The sequence below is a fragment of the Perca flavescens genome, chromosome 2, assembly GCF_004354835.1.
Source record: "Perca flavescens isolate YP-PL-M2 chromosome 2, PFLA_1.0, whole genome shotgun sequence".
In the NCBI taxonomy this organism is placed as follows: Eukaryota; Metazoa; Chordata; class Actinopteri; order Perciformes; family Percidae; genus Perca; species Perca flavescens.
Genome location: NC_041332.1, coordinates 11,558,706 through 11,579,852, shown reverse-complemented (window position 1 = coordinate 11,579,852; position 21,147 = coordinate 11,558,706). Strand labels below are relative to the sequence as shown.

Here is a 21,147-nt window from a genome sequence, read left to right as displayed (position 1 = left end):
CATTCAAACTGATACATTTAAAGCAGCAGTTGTTCATTTAACTGGTTGTGGATTACATGCCGTAAAGACAAATAAAATAAGTCAAACAAAAATGTACTCATCAATACTTGTCGTAAAAAAAGCTCACCTGTCATCGGACTACGGCCATCTTAGTGCTACAAAGCTATCAGAAAACTCCTTATGAGGCCAGTCTTCACTACAACCAAAGTTTGAACATGACTTATTTGCATAACTGCCCTCTAGACCATTTAGGCAATGTGGTTTGTGAATGCACTGTGCACGCAGAGAGAGAGAGATCACTGCAGTACTCTTTCCTAATCAAAAACATTACAGATATTTCACTTTGTTTTTCTCCTACAATAGCTCAATGCCCCTCTTGTCACACATGGTAACCATCCAGCAGAGAGGCGAGGCTGGAAGCGAGAACACGTCCTTTCCAACAGCAAATAAACCAGTCTCATGTGAGTATACTGCTGAAAATAAACACTTCTATTCAGCAACTGGATTTCTGGCTATTTTATTTGCTGTGAACTGTACGGCAGGGATCTTCATAAAATTTTAAGCCAAGGACCCCTTAACTGAGAGAGAGACGGAGCACGGACCCCCTACTACATTTATTCACAGTTAAGTTGCATATTAAACATGTAGGTCAGCCTTAAAAAAAGATTAAAAAAAAAAAGATTAAAATATGAGTTGGCATGATTTTATAAATCATGTTTTAATGTTAAACATACAGGTGGCACAGTGAATCCTTAGGATTAACTGTATCTGTGCATGGCTACCTCAGTGACTACCTTACCTACAGGCCAGTAAGCCCATCATCAATGAGTTTTTGAGTAGGCTGATTTGCTAATAATATGTTGGAATTCATGTTAAGAAATTTTAATTTTTGAAAAGACTTTCAAAATATTAACAATAATATGGTGGCCCCTCTGCAGTAACTGAGGACCCCCTAGGGGCCCCGGACCCACTGTTGAAGATCTCTGCTGTACAGCATTAATTGGGCAATGACTGCATGCAGTTTGTTACAGTGCCTGTGTTTCTGGGTGCATTAGGTGCTGCACCACCAGGTCTATATTAATGATGGGACTGAAGTAGAGAGCCCAGTAGAAGAGGCAGTTGCACACAAACTGAGGGACAAAAGGCCACAGGAGGGCAAAGGCAAACCCCTGAGATAACATCTTCCACATGTGGTCCCACATCTTGCGCGGCAGAGACCTAAAGAACGTGAAAGATACAAATTAGTGTATGTAACCTTCTTCACCACAGGACCTGAGCAACCTGTTACTTAACATGTAGCTTAACTTAACAATTACATTTCCCATTAATGTAATGTAGTGTCGGAACTTTGAAATATATGCAACATTTCTAGTAGCGAAACACTTGGACTGCATTTACAGTGCCTTGCGAAAGTATTCGGCACCCTTGAACTTTTCGACCTTTTGCCACATTTCAGGCTTCAAAACATAAAGATATAAAACTGTAATTTTTTGTGAAGAATCAACAAGTGGGACACACTCATGAAGTGGAACGAAATTTATTGGATATTTCAAACCTTTTTAACAAATAAAAAACAAAAAAATTGGGCGTGCAAAATTATTCAGCCCCCTTAAGTTAATACTTTGTAGCGCCACCTTTTGCAGCGATTACAGCTGTAAGTCGCTTGGGGTATGTCTCTATCAGTTTTGCACATCGAGAGACTGACATTTTTGCCCATTCCGCCATGCAAAACAGCTCGAGCTCAGTGAGGTTGGATGGAGAGCGTTTGTGAACAGCAGTTTTCAGTTCTTTCCACAGATTCTCGATTGGATTCAGGTCTGGACTTGGACTTGGCCATTCTAACACCTGGATATGTTTATTTGTGAACCAGTCCATTGTAGATTTTGCTTTATGTTTTGGATCATTGTCTTGTTGGAAGACAAATCTCCGTCCCAGTCTCAGGTCTTTTGCAGACTCCATCAGGTTTTCTTCCAGAATGGTCCTGTATTTGGCTCCATCCATCTTCCCATCAATTTTAACCATCTTCCCTGTCCCTGCTGAAGAAAAGCAGGCCCAAACCATGATGCTGCCACCACCATGTTTGACAGTGGGGATGGTGTATTCAGGGTGATGAGCTGTGTTGCTTTTACGCCAAACATAACGTTTTGCATTGTTGCCAAAAAGTTCGATTTTGGTTTCATCTGACCAGAGCACCTTCTTCCACGTTTGGTGTGTCTCCCAGGTGGCTTGTGGCAAACTTTAAACAACACTTTTTATGGATATCTTTAAGAAATGGCTTTCTTCTTGCCACTCTTCCATAAAGGCCAGATTTGTGCAGTATACGACTGATTTTTGTCCTATGGACAGAGTCTCCCACCTCAGCTGTAGATCTCTGCAGTTCATCCAGAGTGATCATGGGCCTCTTGGCTGCATCTCTGATCAGTCTTCTCCTTGTATGAGCTGAAAGTTTAGAGGGACGGCCGGGTCTTCTTAGATTTGCAGTGGTGTGATACTCCTTCCATTTCAATATTATCGCTTGCACAGTGCTCCTTGGGATGTTTAAAGCTTGGGAAATCTTTTTGTATCCAAATCCGGCTTTAAACTTCTCCACAACAGTATCTCGGACCTGCCTGGTGTGTTCCTTGTTCTTCATGATGCTCTCTGCGCTTTAAACGGACCTCTGAGACTATCGCAGAGCAGGTGCATTTATACGGAGACTTGATTACATCATCATTAGTCATTTAGGTCAACATTGGATCATTCAGAGATCCTCACTGAACTTCTGGAGAGAGTTTGCTGCACTGAAAGTAACGGGGCTGAATAATTTTGCACGCCCAATTTTTCAGTTTTTTATTTGTTAAAAAAGTTTGAAATATCCAATGAATTTTGTTCCACTTCATAATTGTGTCCAACTTGTTGTTGATTCTTCACAAAAAATTACAGTTTTATATCTTTATGTTTGAGGCCTGAAATGTGACAGAAGGTCGAAAAGTTCAAGGGGGCCGAATACTTTCGCAAGGCACTGTATATAGAACTTCTTCCACTAAGTAGCAAGGAAGCTCGACCAAACGCTACATCACTATACTTTATTTGCTCTTAAAAAAATAAGAAGCTTAAAATCGAGTCGGAGAGGACACTAGGACTGTTTGTTTGCTTCTTCGCCATTGCATCTCAAGTATCCTTGAGTTACGTGAAAGAAAGATTACCCGGCCTTCCCCCTGTGTATACCTGATTCGGACTCTTGTCCAGAGTCTCCACAGGGCGCAGCACTCCAGCACAGACAGCAGCATGGCGTTAACAATAATGAAGCGTGATGTCCAGTAGTGGACGGCCAGCCAGTCCCAAGCAAACTCGGCTATCAGCTGGTATGGAAGCAGGAGGTACTTTACAAGAAACTCTGCCCACTGTCGCCAACTGGGCTCCAACTAACAAACGAAAGAAAAAAAAAAAAATGACGATTGAGAAGTGGGTTTAAACAATAAAACAGGTATGAATGAAAAACAGATGAGTAAAGGTTTTTTTTTTTTTACAGTAAGCCACTATCAGTCTGTCATACAAAGAAAATCTGGCAACCTCAATAATAATAATAATAATAATAATAATAATAATAATAATAATAATAATAATAATAATAATAATAGGTACAGTATATCTACATGCAGATTAACAATCAGATGTTGAGTTAAAACAGTTAGCTGTGATATTTTAGTCAGAAAATATCTCTGTTAGCATGATGACTTTTTATTTTTTATTTTATTTTACTGTGTTTGATCATGGGGAAGATGTTTGCCTACATAATAAAATGCCAATTTTTGAATTTAAACCAAGAGAAAGATACACCCCTGGGCGGCCTCTAGCTCACCCAGTAGAGCGTGCGCCCCATGTTGGCTGAATCCTTTGCAGCGGCCCTTTGCTACGTCTCCCCCCTTTCCTGTCTATCCACTGTCACTACCTAATAAAAGGGAAAAGCCTCAAAAAATAATCTGAAAAAAAAGAAAGATACACCCAGTTTATGTTACCTGTGTGTGGAGGAAGCTGCTCTCCACTGAGTGTGTGATTGCAGGACAGCAGGTGTGCAGGAAGGGTAGGAAGGTTTCAGAGTAGTCGAATAAATACAAATAGAAGATTGTGAGACGAGGGGAGCGCTTCAGTGCATACAGCAAGAACAGTGACTTCCCTGCATTAGTAGCCTGGTAGGAAGTGAGAGAAACAAGTGTACAGAGTAAGAGGACAGGTGTAGTTTAATATGACAAACAAACTGTTTGGAGATTATGTTCCTTAAATATAAATTATAGAGCATTTTCTTAAATGAAGGGACTGTGGTAGAACACTAAAGCAAATGTCATTGCATGCTACTGTACTGGAGGTGGAACTAAAACAAGATCTTTTACACAAACTGGCTCAGAGGTACTTTCACTTATACTTCACAATATATCAACTTCATATTTTTTCATCTAAAAGATGCAAAAAGGTACTGAAAGTACTACCAGCATGGGAAGTGAACTACAACAGGACAACTATTTGCAAACCAAAGATGCAAAATACAGTACGCTGAAAAGACTAATGATCAGTGGTTTGCTCGTGGATCTGTAATCTGGAGCAGAAAATACTCTTTACCTTGTATTCCCAGAGGTTCTGCGGAGGTTTGACACCAAGGGCTTTAACTCTGTCCAGTTCTGCCAAAACAGCCCGTCGGTGAGCCTGGTTTTCTATGCTGTAAGGAGGTTTTAACAACTCTTCCTCCCCCAGCATCAAAAGTAGCCTAAAGCAAAGAAATCAACACCACAAGGCATGAACATCATGATCCACAACACGAGCGTCTGCGTTCTGCTCTGTAAGTTTAGGCTGGTCTGTGCAAGTCTAAACCATAGTAGAGAACAACGCACTACAGTTCAAAGGTGACAATATGTGGTTAAACATATGGCTCAACTCCGTTCTATTTTGTAGAGTACATTGTGTCCACATTTCAATCAGGACAAGGAAAGCAACCAAAAATTGTGCTGAAATAAAATAAAATGTATTAATTTACCTCCCATTGACGTTCTCCTGCTGGAAGGGTTCTCTGTAAAGCTGGGCCCAGGGCCCCAAGTTTTCCAGCCAGGACACAACTTCCTCCGGCGTCCAGTAAGACACGGGTTTACTTATCAGCAGGTCATGCTGTTCCACCACACCACTGCTCCAGTGATACACCAGCACTATCACCTGGAAACACACAGATAATAACAAACAAGGTACAGTGGCCACTTATACCGCACCAAGATGCATTATATATTTAGATGCAAAGAAAATATTTAGTTCACAAAGCTGTAGTTGGTAAGGAGTAGGGGATTAACATATTTACATGGTGGCTGGAATCCCTCGAAGGCCAGACTGCTGCCAACTAGTCCCACAGCTCTGGTTTAGCCTACACGTTATCCAGTTACTTTGTCTTGCATAAATCAGCCAATGCTTCAATGCTTAAATTAACATTAAACATGACTAATCAAAGTATAACTAAAAATTGAAATTGAAATGACATGTTAAAATGTTGGTATCACATCTTTATAAACAATTATGAATTATTCTCATTTGCACTGCTATGAGCATTTATTGCTTAACATGTTCACAGCCATAGATCAAGCTCTGTAAAGGCTGCACCTGCATGTGTGTTTCTACAGGTTTTCCACTGCCCTGCTCTCTATTTCCATCACAGTTACCATATGTTTACAGGTATGGAAATAAGCACATAGTGTGTCATCTATTTTTGTGTCATTTGGTAAAGTAAAAAGAGCAAAGTCACTTCTAAACAAAGAAAAAATTCAATGCTAAAAACAAAATTCCTAAATATGACAATTTTTCGCCACAGCCGTAAAATGGCTGGTCGTTTAGCCATGTGTCCATTTAGTCCCATGATAACTTGACCGTTAAAAAAAGTAACTGTAACTCCACCTTGGTAAATATCAGTAATGAGTATAATAATTGTCAACTAATGTCATATATCTTTGCATGGATAAAGCCTACATGCTCATGTAAAGTAAAAGTAAAATGATGGTGCATTGTGCTGTTCTTAAGTTGTTACGTTCTGTTTTTCTGGTGAAAAAACTAAAAAAGCTATAAAGAAGAAGCCTAAATATTTTTGGAGTTTGGGAAATCAAATGGCAAGAAATGCGTAAACCTGAGTCTGGAGGGAAGGTGGACCCAGACTAGCAAGGGACTGGTGGGCGTATAAAGTCACATTAGCCAACCTTAAAATGTAAATATTGATTTTTTTGTTAACACAAGGTATTTTTATCCTGCAACTTGTTTTCCTAGTTACTTGCCAGTAAGGTTCATGTGAGCCAAGAAAGTCAAAAGCATCCAAAATAAACTGATGCTTTGCACACAGGCCCAGGCCCCCTCTGTGTGGTAATTCTGCTTTTTGCTGTTTGAAACAGTTTAATGAAACTCTTGAAACATCTGGAAAATGACCTGATTCAATAATGATATATATATTAATGAACTGGGGTCAAAAACAGGACCATGCTCTCATCTATTTACATGCTCCTAACCACACACAAAATGTACTGCCACGTAGCAAGACACACAGTTACGTTGCTCCCAAGTGCCACATGGACAAAATAAACATGATCTGAACAAGTGACCTCTTCATCCACTACTGTGATAACTTTTAAATATGACATACCACTAGTGCTAAAATATACAACATACAAATGCAGTCGTTGAATGTAGTCATACATTATTTTAAAACAGAATTAACAGCATAGGTGCAGCTGACCAACTTATAAATAAAGGGTCAGGTTTAAAATAATTTCCTCCAAAAGGCACATTTGTATGCATTATGTAGTAAAAAAAAACAGGCACAAGGAAGGAAAAACCTCCAATCCAACAATGCAAACTCATTAAACAAATCATTATGTCGCTCAAAATGGATTTTTTTTTAACATCGTAGTAGGTATTTGTATTATCCACAAACAACTTACAATGACTTACAAACACACAGGTTTCTATACCAAACTTAAGTGTTCTTACTTTAACATGTTATCCCTTGGATTATTGTGTGCCTCATCCATAAAGCAATAAATTACCCTCAAAACCCAATAAATCCATATAAAGCTCAGAAACCGCGGTTGCCACGGCAACACTAACATACCGTCAATGGCACCTGATAGGCAGGTAAGAAGGTAGATAGGTGTCATTGAATCAATTTTGAGGCCATTTTGAAGTCATACTGCACAAAATAATATAGTAAACATAAAACTGCTGTGTACTTACAGCCACACACGTGAGTGCAGTCAGGACTCCAGAGAAGAAGAAGCCTGCTCCTTTGTGCTGGTTGGTCTTGGATCTTCCCAAGTTGTCGCCATACCTAAGAACAGACCACAAAAAGGTATCAAATACAAGTGAACAGATTAGACATACCCAAGGCACGTTGATGGGGAAAACATCATCATTGTTGTTAAAGGGATCTCTGTTATGGCGCTTACTCACTGCTAGTACCAGCTCTACTCGGCTCGACCGCGGTGCCCCGTCCTCCATTTTCCATTTCAGATTTAGTACAGCCTCATGCGTGAGGCGAGCGTGGCTGGTTGTCATAGCGACGTCGCAGGAAACTGCCGTGACCTAACGCGACATACACACAGAACGTCAAAGGTGTGTTTTTTTTGTGTCTCAGCATGTGGCTGTTGCCACAGCCAGAAGACAAATTTTGTTTCAAAAGAAGCTGCTGGCTAAACTATTTAAAATTGGTGGGTTTATTCAGGACAGCCCCGTCTGTCGCTTGCAATGATGACGCAGTGATTAGCGGCGATTCTCTCCGACCAAGTAGTCTGCAGGTTTTCCCGTCACCTTTTGGTATCGCCAAAGCTCGCTTGGAACCTCGATGGAGGGGATACTAAAAAAAGTTAGCAAGTACCAGGGACTTTTTTTCATAATGGAAAACCAAAAAAGCCGAGTAGAGTCGAGGCGAGTTGAGCAGGTACCATGTAATGGAAAAACGCCATTAGAATTGCATTGTGGGTGCACTAGGTTTTGGAAGAATAAAATAAAGACAGTATCTCTGGTTCTGCTGCACCCATTTTGATCATTTTGTTTTAAACTGTCCATCATGAGTCTGTTATAGGAGTGCAGTGCTAAATTGGTGGAGTACTCTTCCAGTGTTAATGCTGACACACCGTTCCAAAGCTTTACAACAAAACGGATTGCATCATAGATTATACTGTACTACCTCTGAAAGGCTAGCAAACTCCGGGAGATTTTGGGGTTATTCTGGATCTCTGCTCTTCTCCGCTCAACGACCTCACTGAACAGCTTGTCAGTTGCATCCCTAGAGAGAGGAGTGTTAAGTTAACAAGTGTAATTAGTAGATTAGTAGATAAAGCGAAATGTACAACAAGAGAACAACCAAAAAAAGGTGTTGAGGCTATGGTTATGTTCTTTGGGGGTTCTGTTAGCAACAAACAACCTAGCTGTTTCACAGCCATGTTGAGGACTGTGTGGTAATTCTGCTTTTTGCAGTTTGAAACAGTTTAATGAAACTCTTAAAAACATCTGGAAAATTGTACAACTTACTTTGGAAAGTGACAACACATTAATCAAGGCTTTCCCTTTCCTGGATTAAAACAGTGTGCGCTATGCATTGACTGTGTAGTGATAAATTTATGTCAGTAACGGTGTACAAAAGATAATCCTAACTCCTCACCTGTCATAATATTAACAGAACTTTAAGTATGTAGTCTCACTTTGCCAGCTTCTCCAAAGTGCGCTGAAGGAGGGTCTGGCTTAGGGTTGGGTATCAATATCGTTTTTTTCCGATACCGGTGCTAAATCGATACTTTTAAAATGGTGCCGGTGCCTGAACCAAAAAAATAAATATATATATATATATATATATATATATATATATATATATATATATATATATAATGTATATAATATCAAATAGGAGCACAATATAATATCAAATAGGAGCGACACATTAAAGAACGGCTTGTTTATAGGCCATATGGTCAAAATTAAATTATTGATTAATAATGTTATAACAATAACTTATTTCACCAGTAAATTGTTGGTAAACGACAAAAACAAGCACCAGATGGGAAAAGGGTATTTTAGAATAACTTTGAATGCACCACAAGGTTGGCGAGTTTCAAGTAAACGCACCGTCTGTATTGTTTTTTCCGACAACAGCAGCTGCAGTCAGACTGTTACGTCCCGGTGTTGGAATTTTCTACAGGGAAATACAGTCACACTTTACACTGCTTAACGTAAACTGTCAGAATTTTAACCATTGTGTTTAATCCAGCTACTAGCTAATGGTAACGTAGCGTCCCGTGCAGCGATGCTTCTGAAAAGAAAAAGAAAAAAAGTCAGGCACCAACATTTTTGTTCTTATTCGGTCTCGTTACTAACGTTTACGTCGGAACCGGTGCCCTATTGGCACCGCGTTTCGGTACCCAACCCTAGTATGGCTACTCCACATACCATTTGGGATGGGAGGAAAACTTGCTCCGATTTAGTGGCATTTATTTAAACCAATCAGAATCGTCATGGGTGGTGCTAAACTCAGCACAGAGCCACTGCAAAATAGTCGTGCGAGAGAAAACTCAGATTGGACAGACAGTCTAGCTAGCTATTTTAATTTACCATGCAGAGATCTGAGGAGCAGTCAACAATAGTCCTCATTAATCCACCAAATTTAAAATTCCAACACAAAGAAAGCGGAAGGAAACGGAAAATACATGCATCCGGTGGAATTTCCTGCAGCACCAGAGCAATCCCGGAAGTGGAACACAAAGGATATAGACTAGTAAGTATGTGACTTGTTTTGGAATATTGTGAAAGTGAAACCATGCTGCACTAGGCAAACCGACTACAAGCCTATACTGTATAAAGCAAAAACAATGTAACCTTAGTCCACATGCTGAAAGGAAAAGTCTGGCACCGCACCAGTAATGTGGAGCAGACATTGTACTGTCTCACTCATCATTGATTAGGCTGAGAAGCTTAAGCCAGAAGATCAGTAACTCCAGCAGTGTCCAGACAGCCAGGAACCAAACTAAATTAATTCTCAACAGTTGGGGGTAACTTGGTTGTTAAATTATTGAAAAATTGGCTGGATCTGTAGGTGTCAAAGATATTTTTCCACCACTGGAGACGAATCATACATCAAGATTATATATCTTTGTAAATAAGGTTTAATTTAGACATTTTGCATTTGAAAACTTTGTCTTCTTTTATTACATAAAAAAAAAAAGGTTTTTGCTCATCAAGGTGTATTTGAACCACACCTGTCACACAAAAGTTTTTTTTGTCTTTAGAAGTTGTCAGTAGGTCTTTGCTCTCTACTGTACGTGAGAAAAATATGAATATTTTGGTTAGAAAATCAAACATTCATTCCCTGTCTGGCTGTGAAAAGCATACCTCAGCAGTATGTTGATTTTAGGGAAGCCTTCCCACTTCTCCCGGCACTCTGGGCACTCATTCTTGTGAGAGGACTCCCACCACAGAGCCAGACAGTGTCTACAAAAGTTATGGCCGCAGGTCAAGGTGGTGGGGTTCACTAAGATGTCGTAGCAACAGTGGCATGAGACTTCATGTTCTGAGAGGATGGTTGCGGAGGGCGACTGAGGAGATTCCGAAAAGTGAGGGGGGTTGTCCATTAATGCTCCCAGACCGTCATCTGATGAATCCCACTCCATCTGGTGCAATATATCCAAGTCTGAATAAGAGGAGAAACAAGGTTACAAGGGAAGAACTAAATGGAGAATGTGATATAAGTTTAAAGTTTATAATATGGGTACATTCTCTAAAAGCTTCTCACGGACAACCACAATTTAAAAAGGACTGTGCCAGTGCTTTTGTCCTATTTACTACAATTCACATAACTCAATTTTTTTTCAGGAATCCTAGTGAAAAATGTCCATCAGTTTCCCAGAGACAAAAGGTAATGTCTTGTTTTGTCAGACCAAAAAAAAGCACACAATTTACGCATATATACATTATTTAAGGGATGACAACTTTCTAATCTATAACCTATTACGACCATACATCGCTCGTAGTCTGTGACAACACATCATAATCTTCCCTCGCTGTCTTTCAGCTGCTAATATTGTTCGGCTTCTTCTAAAATATTAGAAACACTATAGCAAAACCAGTAAAACCCGAGCAGTTATACATTTGGTGTTGCTCCATTATTTCAGGAAGTGTAATTTTTTACAATGTTTGGTGCGCTTGACAAAATGCAAAGTGAACACAAACCGACCAATATTAAAAATGCAACAATATTGTTGTATTTCACCAACGAATCGTCTAAATGACGTTAGACCTAGCTAGCTATGTGGTTCGGAACTTTACCGAACGCTGTGAAAGCGCCCCCTTAACATTGATAGCAGCTAACGTTAAGTTAGCTAGCTAGCTATCACATCCTGATCTGTAGCTACGTTAGGTGCTACGTACACTCTGTACGTTAACTAGCTAGCTAGTTAGCTAGTCGTTAGATAATTACCAGCTAGGACAGGAGCAATATTTACAGCTCTGTAAAGCAGAAAGAACAGTTTACTGATATTACGTTAGCTTTAAGGACTAATATGCTAGTTAGTTAGCCGCCAGCAAGTGATAGCTAGCATAACAGTAACTGATGTTAGTGACAGTTTTACCTTGTCTCAGGAATGGCCTTTGAGTGGTGACCAGCTGGAGGTTGACATTATAAAATAACTTACGTAAGCTTATCGTAAGTTAAACCTGAAACAAACCGTCCACGACGGAGATAAATATTTCTGCTTGAACAGCTGTCGCCATGGCTCCGAGAATGTACTCCGAGCTGCTGTGGAAAGCCCCACGTACACATCCACGCGCACGTCAGCGTGTCAGCATGCGGGTACCTGATAACAGTCTTCATTGGTCATACGCTCACCTATCTCAAATGATGTGGCTGAAGTCAGGACAGAGAAGATGTCTGCAGTCGTCCTAGGTGATGTTGTAAAGCAAGCTGATTTCAGCTATGTGGCTTTTTAAAGCGGCTTCAGTTCAAAGTTCAGATCAGATTCTGTCACTAGTTCAGATTCTGGACTAAAGAATGAGGTATTCGTGACCCCGATGAAAACAGAGCAGTAACCTTTTAACTTAACACGTTGGGTCTGGTACAGGGGAGACACAGTATTTATGAGTTTTGTCCGTTCTCTTAATACATCCATGGTTATGTCCAGTGGTGGAAAGAACATTTATTGAAGTATAATACTTATAGGCTACTACATTTTGGAAGTCAATATTGTACTTTTTACTCACTTTATTTGATAGCCATACACTTTGCAGATTCAGATAAATAATTCAAAATATAATCAACAATACATTATGGTTTATTACTGTAAATCAGTATTTTTAAAAGGCTATGGTACTTAAGGTAGGCTACTTTTAATGAATGCAGCATTTGGGGTCCAATACATAGGCTACACTGTAAATATTAAGGTCTAGGGTGCCTGGGTAGCTCACCTGGTAGGGCAAGTGCCCATATATAGAGGTTTACTCCTTGATGCAGCAGCCACAGGTTTGACTCTGCCCTGCGGCCCTTTGCTGTATGTCATTTCCCCTCTCTCTCCTCTTTATGTCTTCAGCTGTCCTATATAAATAAAGGCCAAAAATGCCCCAAAATAAATCTTTAAAAAAAAATATATATATTAAGGTCCAAAACTACTTTTCCCTCTATGATCTCTTTTCAAAGTGAACTATTTAATAAAGTAGAAACGCATTCAAATATTGTTGAGGCAAACGTCCCCTGAAAAGTTCAGGAGACTTAGGCACGGTGTTCCCAGGGGAAAAATATTGAACCCTGCAAAGCAGATGATGACTGGATCAACTAGTTTCCAGTAAAGTTTGTCAGTGGTTTAGTTATGAAAGCAAATAATGACATTAAAGATTTGAATTTTATAAACAGCTGAATGCCTAATTCAAGAAATGTAATACTCAACACTGACTATTGAGTATCTACTGTAACAGTAATGCAACACTGTGAAAATACTTCAAAATTACTGCATTCAAAACCTTACTTAAGTACAGGTATCTAAGTATTATCTGCATTTATTTGTCTGTACTGTATCCTAGATGTTTAAGGTTCTCCTAATTTAAACTACTATTTAAACTGCTGGGTAGTTTAATCTACAGCAATGCAACATATTTTATTCAATAAGTATAGTTCCACTCAACACCACTGCCCTATTGTGACCAGATTGCTTAAGTGAGTCCGCTTGCAACCTGCAAGACCCTTCAAGTTATGCCCCCCTTGACCATCTCTTGCAGTCCACAGGCCATTCTCAAATTGGTGGCTTCATTATTTTATTTTTCACTTTATTAAAGACAATATCATATACAATATATATGACATACAAAGACACAGAAATATTGACAACACAGGGTCTAGGGGTACAGGCAAAGAGGACAACAAGGCTTTTCATTCAAAAGTCTAAGTCCTAGCACCAACTTCATTACACAGGTCACAAAGGTTGCATATAATAGCACAGTAGATAGATAGCTTTTTATTGTCATTCAACTGTACATACAGAGTGCACATATGAATGAAATTTCGTTCCACTGGCTCATGAATACTGCTTTAACTAAAAACAAAAAAGTTTTAAAAGTGAAATAAATAAATATGAATGCTAGAGAGTGTTATTTTAGCATTTAAATATGACATTACAAAAAAAGTCTTCACAGCTTTAGAGTTCTTTGAATGTTTTATGGCCTCCATTCAGAAAGTCTAAATTAAAGATTTTATAGACACACCAAAGAAAACACCCTTAAACGAAAAGAATATTCTGCAAATGTCTTTGGATGAACTCTAAAATGTCTGACTAAAATTTCTCAAATTAGTTGCTTCATCTTTGACTCAGTCTAGCATGTTGTAAAATGACGGCTCAGTCAGTAGGCTATTCATATGATTTATTCTGTACTGTCCAGTAGGTGGCGGTATGACGGATGGTAACCGCTGCAAAAAAAACGAGAAGAAGAAATGGTGGCGCAACCGCAACGCTTTGCCAATTTTCTCTCCTAGGATGGTGAAGGCAAGGCATTGGGACAAGGCATTGTCAAGATTGGCATGTAATATAATCGTTGCCTGCTCTGGTTGGGTTGCTCATGGGTGTATTAAGAGAACTGGATACAACGTTCGGCGCGAAGCCCCATTTATTAAAAGGAGAGTTGGGGTTGCTTAGGTTTAGGCAAATTGAGTGGGATTGGTTAGGGTCATGGTAAGAATGCCAGGGTAAGCCAATAAGAGGCCGAGGAGAGCAAAGTAGGGCGGGACATGCCTTCGCTGTCCTAGAATAAAAAAAACCAAAGGTGTAGCTAGCTAGACAGTAGGGTTGAGTTCATGACGGGTTTCTGTCATCCAGTATAACGCAACAATTTAGCTTCATTTACTCATCACCCTGGTTTTCTTATGACATCCTTCAAACCCTGCGACCGTATCGCATTATGTTTGAGGTAACGTAGACAACTTAGCTGCTTTTCGGGCGATCATTGCACAGCTAAGTGTCCTTTTCTGGGATTTTGGATGTAGCTTAACTGTTATAGTTAACGTTACATAACGTTAGCTAACATTAGGTAGCGTTAGATGTAGCTCGTTAACCAGGTATGCAGATTAAGAAGTTACATGTTTACTGTGGGTGACATCGGTTTATATTGACCCCATTCCGCTCCTACATGTAACAATGTCTCTAATGTTGCCTTGGTTGTTAGCTAGTTAGCTAGTGACGTTTGTTATTAAACTAACGAGCGTTGTATCCAGTATATGAAACTTATCCGGGGAAATTATTAATTCACTGCTCCCGACTCTCTCGTTGCAAGGGCTTCTTACATGTCCAAGTGTTGCTGAAAAAATATTAGATAGCTCACGGTGCCTAGAATAATGGTAGCTAGAGTAACAAAACAGATACGTTAATTTACATTAACGCACATATGATCCCTGATCATTGCACATATTATACATACTGTGAACTTTTGCACATGCCCCCTGATCAATATTTTTGCACACCCTGCTCTAAACCGTACAGCCTTCCTTTCTTTCCCTTTCTAAAACCGTTATATTTTACAGAACATGTTGACTTCTCACTAAAAAGATAGACAGATAGAAGACACAAGTAAAGGACATTTAAGAATGTCAGCCTTAAATAATATACATTAAATAGAAACAAATGGATGAGAATAGAAACTGAACTATACCTCTATTGAGTATACACTGCAAGAAAGATAGTGCCACAGTAATATACTGTATATTAGTCCAAGTAGGTAATATTGTGTAAGTAATGTATTTATATATACTGTATATGGAATACATGGTATATCTACAGTAATACAAGGATATGAGGTAACTGCAATGGTAAATACTGCGATATAGAACATTGTAATTAACAAGCAACAAAAGCTGATGATGACTTGGTTTTTAAGGAACAAGAAAATCAAAGTTTGAGTGTGTGTTTTGGAAAACCTTTTTTTCCTCAAACAGGGCTGCAATAAATTATTCATAATTTTATTAATCTCCCAATTATGGTCTTAATTAATCGATTAATCATTTGATCTGTATAATTTTAGAAAATAATATAAAAAATCCTCAATTTAGTTTAAAACCAATACAGTTTGTTTATTTATTTATATATATATATATATATATATATATATATATATATATATATATATATATATATATATATATAGCAGCAAACAAATGAGACTATTCACAGTCAATAATTAAATACATATCAATAAAATGAGCCAAACAAGGCATCTTAAAATCCATAGAACACAATAGAAATAAAAAATACTGGATGGTAAGTAAAATTTATTAAGCTATGTTTGAATCGGATACCAAACTTCCACCTTTTTTTTTTTTTAAAGATTATTTTTTTGGGCATTTTAGGCCTTTAATTATGGGACAGCTGAAGAAGTGAAAGGGGAGAGAGAGGGGGAATGACATGCAGCAAAGGTCCGCAGGCCGGAATCGAACCCGGGTCCGCTGCGTCGAGGTGTAAACCTCTACACATGGCCGCCTGCTCTACCAACTGAGCCATCTGGGCGCCGACTTCCACCCTTTTAATTAGATTTGTTTGGACTATTTTTTAGATTGACTATTACAGCCTGTGGCTTGAAGATGTTGTCGCTCCATATTTAGAATTTAATGTCTCACAAAGTTCTATGATCAAGCATCGCTTTTATAATAAACACAGAGCTGAGAGCGTGCAGGACTTTGCTGTCTTCTTTTGCATTTTTTTCAAACTTCTCACACCTGTCCACCAAGTGTGCATTACACACTATTAAATTATCTAATGTGAGACTGCAGGACTGGCAATGCGGGTCACATTGTTGGAATAATATATGAACACACCCAAGCCATAATAACAATGGGATGTCTTATTTTGCTGTCATGAATGTGTTGTTACTTGTCTAACCTGACTTTTTCTCAAGCCAAAGATGTCAATGTATTAAGGGCGCCACTGGGTATACGTCTTTGTATGTATGTGTGTGTGTGTGTGTGTGTGTGTTTGTGTGTATGTATGTATGTATGTATATATAGGCTGGATATATATATATATATATATATAGATATATATATATATATATATTTCAGATTAAGCTTGTATTATTATTGTATAGCGTTTTTCCTTAATAACGACTGCACTTAACTTGTTGTGCCGACACATCTTAAAGGTTTCGGTTTGTTACTGGATGCCTTGTGTGCGATGATAACTGATCATGAGCGTCTGTCTTTATTTCTTAATAGGATCCTGAACTCCAAGATCCCTTGTCACTGAGTCTAAATGAAAACTATGATGACCAGAATTCGCCACGTCATGATTCAAAGAGAGCACCAGCAAGCCCTGACTATAGTTGTGAGACACCAGAGATTCGAGTAATCATCAAAGAGGAAGAGGAAGGCTGGATTGCGAGTGAAAGTCGTGAGTGAAAATTCTTAAATATCAGCATCACCCTTACTTGATGACATACACAAAAATGACCCAGTTGTGGTTTTTCAATTTTTGTTTTGTTTTGCCTTGTAATGTTTTACACAGAGGAGAGCTTCAGCTCAGAGGGAGAAAAAGAGGATACTTGCACAAGCACTTGTCATCCCGACCTCAAAGCATGTGGGAAGGAGAGCTCCATTTCGTACGGAGTAAAGAGACTGCAGAGTGTATTTCCAGGGGAGAAATGTTCGCAGGAGTCTGGAGGCCACGATCTCTATGGACAGAGAGACATGCTCATGGACTCTGATGAGAAACCTAAGATTTCCCATCTACGTGGAAAAGCGCCGGCAAATGTGATTGTGCATCAGTGCAATAACCCAGGAGAGAAACCCTTTTCCTGCTCAGTACAGGAGGCGACCCCCAGTCCCAAAAGGAACATGAAATCCCATCAGAGAGCACATGCAGGGGATGAGTGTCATGCTAAAGACCAGAGCCTCAACGTAAAACAAAGCACATCTTTGACAACAGAAGCAGAAGACACCAAAAGATCAGCACCTTGCCAAACAGTATGTAGAAATAGTTTTCAGTTATTTCACAGTGGAGCTCATACAATAACCACTCATTTGAACAGAGTCTTTGTTTTACGAGTCATTTGAGAGAATTTGTGGCATTCACCAATTTTCTCTTTATTTAGAATTTTCTCTTAGGCCTGAAAAAAATTCTCCAGTGGCCCAGGCCTGTCATGCGAATCATCAAAATAGTTGCTTGAAAAATCTTTCTTCTTCTGGCTGCTGCCTCAGGGTCTTCATGCAGGTCTTTGTCTAGTATCATCTTCTGTTCCACTGACAATGTTACATCACCTGTAGGCTCTAATATTCTCTCTGACTGTAGTCATCTGGACTGCCTATCATATTAGTCATGAACCACTTTAATTAAAAGTTTTATTTATTTATTTTTAGCATTTAACTTCATATAAGTTACATTTTATTTTATTTATGTGTCATACCCATAGACTGTTAATTTTAATGGACAATGCATCCGGTTTGGCGAAGTGCTGCAAATGCGGAAGTGCCTTAAACTGCATTGTATCTGAATTCCAGCAGGGGGAGACACGTGCGGTTGCAAAATAAGTTCAGTTTCTGTAGAAGTCTATGAGAAAGTGACCAACTTCTCACTTGATTTATTACCTCAGTAAACATTGTCATAATGAGTTCATGGTCTCAATCGCTAGTTTTAAGTCTTCTTCAAGCCAGAATAATGTTCATGTTTTGAATCGTGGTTGATTGATTGATTTGATTTTTAAATCAGCGATAAAGCAGGGGGTGTTTTAGGGCGTGGCTATGATGGGATTGCCAGTGAAAGTGTGTAACGTAACGTAGAGTGTAAGCAACTCTTCCCTCTCGTCTAAAATCGTCACAATCGCAACCGGGATGGCTGCGCCCGTAACGGCAAACTCAACGACTCATAGCAGATCTCCACAAACCAATGGGGCGACGTCACACATGCTCTGTTCATTAATATACAGTCTATGGTCATACCAAACATTTGGCCCATCCCAAATGGGAATACAAGACACTGCTATTTAACAGACATCTTCCGGTCTCGCATATACAAAACGTGTAGAAATACATCAAAAACAAAAACAGTACAAACTAAAAAATATCTACAGATCATCTCGCTAAATAGCTTTTTTTCCCCCCGGCTTTCTCAAGATATAACTAATCTAACAGCCATCTCAGTCTTTGAGCATCATCCATATTAGCAAAATCAATATCCGTTTTTATCTTACTTAATCACCATATAATATAACAAACCATTTCTTCTTTATGTCTGACGACATGTTGTTGACCGCTGTAATGAGTTCTACATGTTTAGAAATTATTCTAAACAACAAAGTGGTCCTCTAATACCACTACTGATTGCTAAATGTGTAATGTTTTCGTCTGCTGGTTTTAGACAGCAGGACTTGAAACTCTGTCTGAAAAGAGAGACTTTTATTTCAATTTTAGTCATTTAGATTATGCTAATGATCTCACAAATGTGGACCGCCTCCATTAATCAGGCTGTAACGAGCAATGTAAAACCAGTTTGTCCAGTTGAGAAGGTTTTGGTGAATCAACAATCCTCACAGTGAAAAAGTAAGAGAGGCTTAGGTTCAAATATGAAAATGTTCTTGCATGAGGAACGTATTAAGGGAACAATATTAAAAAATAATAAAACTGCTAATTTTAGTTTAAGTATCAAACAAAGTCAATTTAGAGATGGTTTGTCACTATGCATTCTAACCAAATGAGAAAAAATGTCCAAATCTGGGGGTCACTACGTCACTGCAGAAAATGAATGCCGTTTCGCATTGTGCTCTGTATTTAGGATTCTCCTGGACATAAGCCTGTGATGTCACATGAACTCAAGATGGCATCTGCAAACTTAGAGGACCAAACGCTCCATTTGACTGTCCGACTGCAGGCAGGAGAGGACGAGGAGGAAGAAGCAGAGGAACAGGATGAAGAAATTGGTGGTTTAATCAACTCTGATGGAGAAGTGGTTGAATGGGATGCCAGTAAGTGATCCACAGCAGCACGTTTACTGCATAGCCACGAGTTTCCCATTATGAGTTTATTTGGTTAAGATCATTTTAAGTAGCAGTTATTTCCAAAACAAGACATTTTAAAACATGAAAAGTCTATTGTCAGTTATTCAGTTTTTTGTTATAATTTTGTTCACGTTTACCATTTAATGGGTTGTCATAACTCACAACATTGGTAAAATATGAATTTAGTTTATCATTTCATTGACTTTTTCATGTAGAATTCAGCCATTTGTATTAGGCCTGAATGCATGAACCACAGTTTAAAAAGGTATCAGGTATATTTGAGCCTGAGCCAACCCTCTTGAATTTTACAGGACACAGTCCTGACCAAGGCTCTGATTGCACAGAAAGTTTTCCGCCTACCAAGGTAATTTGTCTTAAAACATAATTTTGCAATTTTGCAATACAAAGGCATGAGGGCTGTCCACTCCCCTTTAAGTCTCATAAACCCTCTGATTGCATATATAGCATATAATTACATTGCATATAAAACAATTCAACAGCACCACATATACATGCTCCAGAATGAGAAACTTGAGTCAATATGCACCCTGAATAAACTGTATAAAATAGTGCAAACCTCAAACAGAATGGGATTTTGCAATGCCACTTTTCCAAGGTTGACAAAATGGAAAGCCAGAAATTACTACATGGAAATGATGAGTTTGATTGAACACAGGAATTATGATCCACTTGTTAAATTAACTGTGACACGTGTCCTTAAAGCCCCCCCAAAATTGTATTTTTGACCGATGTCCTTGCTAAAATTTTTGTTTTGTTAATCAATCAATCAATCAATCAATCAATCAATCAACATTTATTTATATAGCACTTTACAGCAAAAAGCAGGTTTCAAAAAGGTCACATAGAAACAGGAGAGGGAAATTGTCACACCACTACTACGTATTAAGCCATTCTAAACAAATAGGTTTTGAGTTTGGACCTAAAAAGAGCTTGGGCCTTGAAAACAAACAATAAAATCTTAAAATCTATTCTAAAATGCACAGGTCTTAAGATATTGACTATTTCAAAAGTATTGGAATGGCACAGTATAACTTCGGCTTTATGGTATATTTCACCTTTAAAGTTCAACATCAGAATACAATAGTGACCAAAACTTAGTCACCAGAGGGGAGAGTGTTCAGTCTCACTGCAGGGTAGATACATTGGGAGTACTACTAATTAACAGTTAGCAGTGACCCCCCCCCCCCAACAGATAAGATAAACAACACTTTACTGCCACAGAATACTTAATATTTATAACTGCAACTATAAAATGCATTTTATCTCTGCTCTGTTTGCAGGCTTAAGTACTGTTACCCAGGGAGGGTTTCTGATTGTTTTTAATGATTATGACCACAGGGGGTTGTCCTGTCTGAGTCTCAGCTGCAAGGCCAAAACCAGAGAGACAGCAGTAGTCCAACGCTCATCATGGAAGTTGTGTCTGTGGGGGAAGATGAAGAAAGGGAAGAAGGGGAGGAAAAAGAAAGAGTAGTAAAAATGGCAGCCGTCTCGCCCTTATATCGCGGTAAACACAAGTCAAACTAAAAATTCAAGGTGTACAGGTGATAAATAATAGTTATGAATCCGTTATCTTTTTGCACACAATGTTACCAGGAAAGAGACAAAGAAGAAAGAAGAAGGTTCCAGAAA

General features: G+C 38.8%; 2 protein-coding genes across 4 annotated transcripts in view; one reads left to right on the top strand and one right to left on the bottom strand.

Annotated features, from left to right (window-relative positions):
• Positions 1-730: 730 nt before the first annotated feature.
• Positions 731-11,968, bottom strand: LOC114547060 (bifunctional apoptosis regulator). Of its 2 annotated transcripts, none has more exons than XM_028566302.1 (9): positions 11,870-11,968; positions 10,378-10,675; positions 8,183-8,281; positions 7,231-7,324; positions 5,009-5,181; positions 4,597-4,741; positions 3,999-4,169; positions 3,208-3,404; positions 731-1,218 (listed from the first exon to the last, which is right to left on the bottom strand). In XM_028566302.1, exons 2-9 carry the CDS (start codon positions 10,653-10,655, stop codon positions 1,026-1,028), a joined length of 1,350 nt encoding a protein of 449 aa, XP_028422103.1. In that variant the 5' UTR covers positions 10,656-10,675; positions 11,870-11,968; the 3' UTR covers positions 731-1,025. The 2 variants fall into 2 exon arrangements, with proteins under 2 accessions (XP_028422103.1, XP_028422096.1); XM_028566295.1 differs by lacking the exon at positions 11,870-11,968 and adding an exon at positions 11,613-11,850.
• Positions 11,969-13,934: 1,966 nt separating this feature from the next.
• The window catches only part of LOC114568994 (zinc finger protein 184), an 11,368-nt gene continuing 4,155 nt past the window's right edge, over positions 13,935-21,147 (top strand). The window contains exons 1-7 of one of the 2 annotated variants that reach the window (XM_028598736.1): positions 13,935-14,009; positions 16,724-16,898; positions 17,013-17,470; positions 19,275-19,464; positions 19,809-19,861; positions 20,857-21,022; positions 21,112-21,147. The exon at positions 21,112-21,147 is cut by the window's right edge and continues 57 nt beyond it. In XM_028598736.1, the coding sequence (XP_028454537.1) occupies positions 14,001-14,009; positions 16,724-16,898; positions 17,013-17,470; positions 19,275-19,464; positions 19,809-19,861; positions 20,857-21,022; positions 21,112-21,147 (1,087 nt within the window). In that variant the 5' untranslated portion in view covers positions 13,935-14,000. Of the gene's footprint in view, positions 14,010-14,287; positions 14,431-16,723; positions 16,899-17,012; positions 17,471-19,274; positions 19,465-19,808; positions 19,862-20,856; positions 21,023-21,111 lie in introns of those variants that run through there. The other variant, XM_028598727.1, reaches the window with a different exon arrangement.

What these genes read in the sequence shown, in the direction of transcription:
- LOC114547060 (XM_028566302.1), bottom strand. Translation starts at nt 10,655, where the DNA reads ATGGAGTGGGATTCATCAGATGACGGTCTGGGAGCATTAATGGACAAC. An exon ending in AAAATCAACATACTGCTGAG is followed by an intron (nt 8,282 to 10,377) that starts GTATGCTTTTCA and finishes TCCTCTCTCTAG; the next exon opens with GGATGCAACTGACAAGCTGT. An exon ending in TGGACAAGAGTCCGAATCAG is followed by an intron (nt 1,219 to 3,207) that starts GTATACACAGGG and finishes CACGTTCTTTAG; the next exon opens with GTCTCTGCCGCGCAAGATGT.